The sequence below is a fragment of the Octopus bimaculoides genome, chromosome 3 (genome assembly GCF_001194135.2).
Source record: "Octopus bimaculoides isolate UCB-OBI-ISO-001 chromosome 3, ASM119413v2, whole genome shotgun sequence".
Lineage (NCBI taxonomy): Eukaryota > Metazoa > Mollusca > Cephalopoda > Octopoda > Octopodidae > Octopus > Octopus bimaculoides.
The window spans coordinates 146,939,515-146,946,225 of record NC_068983.1 but is presented as its reverse complement, the minus strand read 5'-3'; the positions used below and the strand labels follow the sequence as shown (position 1 = coordinate 146,946,225).

Below are 6,711 nucleotides of genomic sequence, written 5' to 3'. Positions count from 1 at the left end.
TATGAAAAAACTTTAGTTGTGCTCTATTAGTAAAACTACCATTCTTTATGGAAGCATTTGTTTTCAATTGATAGTCTTTGTTTTGTTATTGTTAATCAAAAGTTTTTTCTGGTTTTAAGTTATTGTCTTGATTTTGATCTTTGTTTTTATTATATTTTTGCGTGTTTTCAGTTTGTGGTACTCGAAAACGAGATTTATTTGAACCCAACGTTCAGAATGGACAAGATGCTTTAGATGGTGAATATCCATGGGTTGTGGTGTTACTCAGAGGATCCAGTTTTGTTTGCACTGCCTCATTGATCAACAAAAGATATGTGCTTACTGCAGCTCACTGTGTAGAGTAAGTACTTTCAGTATATTAATTTCATATGTATATGTAAGCAATATAGGTATTTTTGTATTCTGATCAAATTGCTTTATTCCCATATCAACACTTTCTATCTATTTAATGCTTTAGCATTTAAACCGGCCATATCCAGCCAAAATATTCTACCTATTTTGTGTTCAAACTGGACAGATCCAGGCTCTCTCACCTTCCCTATAATGGCATTGTAAAAATAAACACTCACATCATCAAAATCTCAATGCTACAAGATAAAGTATGATTAATTCAAAACAATGTGCTAAATAAGCATTACAGTTGACAGATTAATCTGAATGCTAAATGGTTAGTTAAAAGTTGAGCTAGTCATGGTTTGTTCAGCTGGCCGCTACATCACATTTGCCGTGTGCTCTTCATATATTGGCTGAATGAAAGTTTTTTTTATTATATTTTATACAAAAGCTGAAGGCCATGTTGCATAAAGAAAATTTATAAACTTAAATTTTTAACATTACAGTGTTCCTTTCTCCTACCTCTCATCACTATCGCATTCCTCTCTGTAAAACACTCTTCTCTGTCTTATCCTCTCACATTGTCTCTGCCTGCAACTAACCATTCCACAGTATAACATACATACATACCCTAGCATATCAATATTATACATACTGTAAGCTGGCAGAATCATTAGCATGCAGGGCAAAATGCTTAGCAGCGTTTCTTCCATCTTTATGTTCTCAGTTCAAATTCTGCTGAGGTTGACTTTGCCTTTCATCCTTTCAGGGCCGATAAAATAAGTACCAGTTGAGTCTTGGTACTTATTTTCTACCCTGAAATTGCTGGCCTTGTGCCAAGATTTGAAATTAATATTATACATATTGAAATGATCCATTATAATGTAATGGTCCCACATGAGAAGCAAATTCATGAAAGTCTTGATACCAGACTCTGATTGACTTGGAATTTTAACATAAAATAGTTCTTAATGTAAGTCTAGAATGTTTAATCTTCAACACTCTTTGTAAAACAGCATAACACTCAGTATGAAATGAAATGTGCATACTCCAAAATGAGATAGCACATGAATCAGCAATCCTGAGATTATAAGGAAAATTGAAAATATAGCACTCCTCTTTCAGATCAAAATTTTGTTTCAGAATACTAGTCAATTAGTCAACTGTGATTATGATTCAAGATCTTAATAACATCAAAATCTAGTATGTTTTTAAATGTTTGACATTACATTATTTCAGATAAAAGATATAGAGACTGGGGCTGATGTGATTTCATTAAAAGTTGAACCAAAATACATTTTAGTTGGTCTATCATCACAAAGGGTTTCTAAAAATTCACAAACTAAATCATTTGAGTAAAGCTAAGATTAAAAGTACAGCTTTAAGAAGAGGCAGACAGACAGGTGAGGATTATATTTACCAGAGGGAAGATGGTAGTGGTGAGAGTAGAGGAAAAGAACTGCTATAGACAGGTAATTGCTCACACACACATGTAAGTACTTTAACAGTTATATTAGTAATTGTTAAAGTAGTAGTAACATCATCAGAAAGGATATTTGTTAATGAAGATGGAAATAATCAAAAGTGTAGCATTTTATTACTAAACTGCCGTTTTATTCTATCATCACTTACTTAGTGCATGTGCTCTAGTGCAATTCGTTGTTGTCTGCTTAATCAAACCTTTTATATTCATTTGTTATTATTCTGCTCCTGTCTAGCTATGTAACATTAATTATGGAACAAAATCAAAAGCATAAATTTTACGATATTCATATGAGAAATTTATTCCACTGAAGTCGACTTTGCCTTTCATCTTTTCAGGGTCAATAAATTAAGTACCAGTTGCATACTGGGGTCGATCCAATTGACTGGCCTCCTCCCCCAAATTTCAGGCCTCTCATCTCGCCTCTATGACTTGGTCACACTGCATGCTAAAATCCCAGAATATTTTGTAATGTTTGTTTTCCATTACTCCCTCTGGCTTGTGTTCATACCATTGTTCAGCTCTCTCGAGGCTTGCTTTACCACACAACAGGCAATGGGCGTATCTGGCCACATTGTATTTTCATTGCGTGAGCTTGCAACACTCATTAACAATATGGCCTATACTTTCTCCCTTCTCAGAGCACATCCTACACTGTGACAAGTCAGTGTTTTTATCAATATGATATTTGGAGTAGTTTGTTCTGAGAGCTTGTTCTTGAGTGCTGCATACTAATGCCCTTTTAAGTCTCCTTTCTGCAGCCATTGCCAGGTTCTATTCCAATCAATCTCATCTTTATTCTTCAGGAAATGACTGTGCATTTTCTTGTCTGCCAAATTTTCTTCATCTGCTCCCTCTGGTCTTTCTAAAATTGTATTGGATCTACAGCTTTGTTCACTGCTTCAATCATTTCTTCTTTACTCCCCTTGACATACCAAGCCAGGCTATTCTCTTCTTCCCTTACACGACCATCACAACACACTAATCCCTGTCCTCCCTCCCTCCTCTTGACACATTGTTCTTGGGGTGTAGTTCCTAGTTCATTGTCATTAATTTACGTGTTCTCCAGTCTATTTCTTGTAATTTATGCTTCTTCCAAGATACTATTCCTGCCCCATATCTCATGAAAGCAACTGCCCACATGTTAATTGCTCTAATCTTATTATGGCCATTTAGTTTTGATTGGAGCACAAGCCGAGTTCTCCTCAAATACTCTTTCCTGTACATTTCTTTCATCTTGTGTTCATTCATCTTATCTCTTTCAATGATGCTCAGGTACATATATCCTTCCTCTCTGACTTTTCACCACTTTCCAGCTTGATCCGATGGCTTTTACTGATTTTCCCCTTTTTGAGAATCCTTACACCACATTTCTCGATCTCAAATTCCATGCCAATATCTTTGCTAATCATCTGCACTGTTGCTGTCAAACTCTCAATTTCTTTCTCAGTCTTAGCAAATAACTTTAGGTCATTCATAAACCACAATTTGTTTACTTTCACCCTGCCTAGCATGTACCCCACATGCATCTCTCTTAAAACATTCGTTAGTGGCAGTATACAGACAACAAATAGGAGAGGCAACAGACTGTCCCCTTGAAAGATTCCTCTTTTGATATTTACCTCTCCCAGCTTATCTCCCCATGCTGTGAGTTCAGTTCGTCATGTCATCAAAGTGTTTTGAATTAGCTTCAAGATATTGTGTGAGACCTTAAGCAGTTTAAGGCATTCAATAATCCATGAGTGTAGGACCATGTCATATGCTTTCCTCTAGTCCACCCATGTCATTGCCAAATTTTTGTGTCTCTTCTTGCAGTCAGCCAGGATAGTCTTATGGATTAGTAACTGATCCTCCATTCCTCTGCTCTTACGTCTACGCCCTTTTTATTCCACTGGTAGTAGATCATTCTTATCCAGATACTTATAGGTGCTGTTTGATATGATGCCCATCATCAGTTTCCCCTTCAATGGCAAACAAGATACTGGTTGGAAATTTCCAACTGCATTCCCTTTACTTGGGTCCTTCTGGCATGTACCATTCTTCCTTTTGTCATCCAGCACAGTTCTTGACTACCAGTATTCAGTATTTTGTCCAGCTGCTTCACAATTCTCCTGTGGAGAGCTGTCAAGTTTTTTATTACTACTATTATTATTATTATTATTATTATTATTATTAATATTTTATGTTTGACTTTTGTTTTGCATTTGTACAAGTTGGATCCAAGTCTCACCCAGAGACCTCAAGAGACAACAAGTTAGAAGTTCATATTATTATTATTATTATTATTATTATTATTATTATTATTGAGACAGCAAGCTGGCAGAATCATTAGTGTGCCAGGCAATATGTTTAGCAGCATTTTGTCCATCCTTAAGTTCTGGGTTCAAATTCTGCCAGGGGCAGCTTTGCCTTTCATCCTTTCAGGGTTAATAAATGAGGTACCAGTTGAGTACTGAGGTCAATGTAATTAATTAGTCCCCTCCCCCAAATTTCAGGCCTTATGCCTATAGTAGAAAAGATTGTTATTGTTATTATTCAGTAGTCTTATTTTTATCATGTGCTTTCACTGCTCTACCAAGTGCAGCTCTGTGTACCTCGGGTATGTGCTGTGGTTTGTTGTGATGCTCTTGTTTTTACTGTATTGAAAATTTTTTTATGTAGGATGTTTCTGGTACCTCACAGTGCTATTTTCTGTATGTTATATATACTTGTAAGTCCTGGTGCTTTTGTTATGCATTTGTCTGAATATTCTTTTATCGTACCTAATGCACCTACTATGATAGGAATTGTTTCTGTTTTTAGACTCCACATTCAAGTTACCACTCTTTCCAGATCTTTGTATTCTGGAAGTTTCTCCATTTCTTTTAGAGAAACATTGTCATCTGTTGATATTGATACATCGATTAGAAAGCATCTCTTTTCCTTGGTGATTTCTGACAACTATATCCAGCCTATTGGCCTTAATTTCTCTATCTGTGTATATTGGCATATCCCAGAGTATGATTGCTTTCTCATTTTCTGTGACCTTTTCTAGCGTGTGCCTATACCTTTTTTTTTTTTTTTGTCATTTCAAAGTGTTGGCATAGCTTCCAGTGTATATAGGTCCCAACTCTGTCGTGTCTGTGAATATATTCCTTCTTAACCAAGACTGGACAGCCAGAGACAATATGATTTATTGTTTCTTCTCCATCTCCACATATTCTGCAGTTACTTGTATTTCTTTTCATTACGTTTTTGGTCATTTCTGGTGGAAAGGCTTTGATCTTGTGCTGTAATTAAAAATCTTTTAGTGTCTGCTTTGAGCCCTGAGCTTCTCAGCCATGGTTGGGATTTTGCTTTGTCTATTTCTTTTGCGTTTAGTTTAACCCAGTTATTATTGTCTTTGCACAGCTTCCAATGCTCTGTCAAGTTCATATTTGTTGCAAAGTATCCAATGGACAATCCTTGCTATATTATCATGACGTCTCTTATATTCTTTCTGGGTTAACAACGTACATTGGCTGGTAATATGTCATATGGTTTCACTATTTTGTCCACAAATTCTGCATTTATCACTTTCTGACGTGTTGTCTATTTGTATTTGATGTAATTCATTCTTAATGCTTGCTCTTGGGCAGCACAGATAAGAGCCTCCGTTTCTGGTTTTAAATCACTTTTAGCCGTTCCTTCAACATCCCTATGAAATTGCCCATGCATTTTTTTCTTTATCCACCGATTTGCAGTTTCATTCATTCTCAAGTGCTTGTACAGTGCTTTATCTTTGCAATCTTCCATCCTACGTAAACCTGACCGTCTTACTTCCATATAATAGCGGTTCTGTGACATTTTTTACATACCATGCTATATTGTTTTCTTTCGCTCTAAGACTGTGTTCGCATCCAATCAGTCCTCTTCCCACTCCTTTTCTTGGTACATACAGTCTGTCTGTGTCACTTTTAGGGTGAAGTATCTCATATCTAGTCAGCAACTTCCTTGTATTTCTGTCTAAGCTGTTTAGTTCGTCTACTGTCCATGCGATTATCCCTGTTCCATATCTAAGGAGTGAAACCGCTCACGTGTTGATAGCTTCAATCTTATTCCATCCGTTTAATTCCGACTTAAGGATCAGTCTCAGTCTGTGCAAGTACTCCACCTTAAATTTTTCTGTCATTTCTTTCTCCATCAATTTTTTCCATTTCTAATATCCCCAAGTACTAATAGCCCATCTCTTCTATCTGTTTCATAACCTCCCCCAACGGTATCGCTAGCCTGTCCATACATTTGATTTTGCCTCTCTTCAAGACTAACACACCACACTTTCTCAGTCCAAACACCATTCTGATATCAACACTGAAAGTATACACCGTATCAACGAGGGAACTGACTTGGAAATCATCTTTGCCATAACGTTTGAGGTCATCCATGAATAACAAGTGGATGACTTTTTGTTAGTGGCTTTTGAATACATACCCAGTCTTTGCTTTGCTCAGAATCAGTGTTAGTAGTATCATGCACATTACAAAGGTCAGTGGGGACAGGCAGACACCTTGGAAGATGCCTCCCCTTATTTCTATTGTCCCTAAACTTCTTCCATATGCTGTCAGTTCCGTCGTCCACTTCACCATAATTTTTACAAGTAATCGTTCAACATTCAGTGCAATACCAAATAGGTTTGTACGTTCCATAATCCAAGAATGTGGGAGCATATCGTATGCTTTACGATAATAGATCCATGATGTTAATAATCATAAGGCCATGTCGTAGATTGATTATCATCATCATCATCATCATCATCATCATCATTATTATTATTATTATTATTATTATTATTATTATTATTATTATTATTATTATTATTATTTTTATAACGTGCTTTCACTTCACTACTGAGCGCAGCTCTGTGTGCCTTGGGTATG

The 6,711-nt window shown here is 36.3% G+C and overlaps 1 protein-coding gene across 1 annotated transcript in view; it reads left to right on the top strand.

Annotated features, from left to right (window-relative positions):
* LOC106875508 (serine protease 48) overlaps positions 1-6,711 on the top strand; it is a 466,125-nt gene that overhangs the window by 439,496 nt on the left and 19,918 nt on the right. Inside the window, exon 3 of the mRNA XM_052966618.1 lies at positions 172-340. Within this exon, the coding sequence (XP_052822578.1) occupies positions 172-340 (169 nt within the window). The remainder of the gene's footprint in view (positions 1-171; positions 341-6,711) is intronic.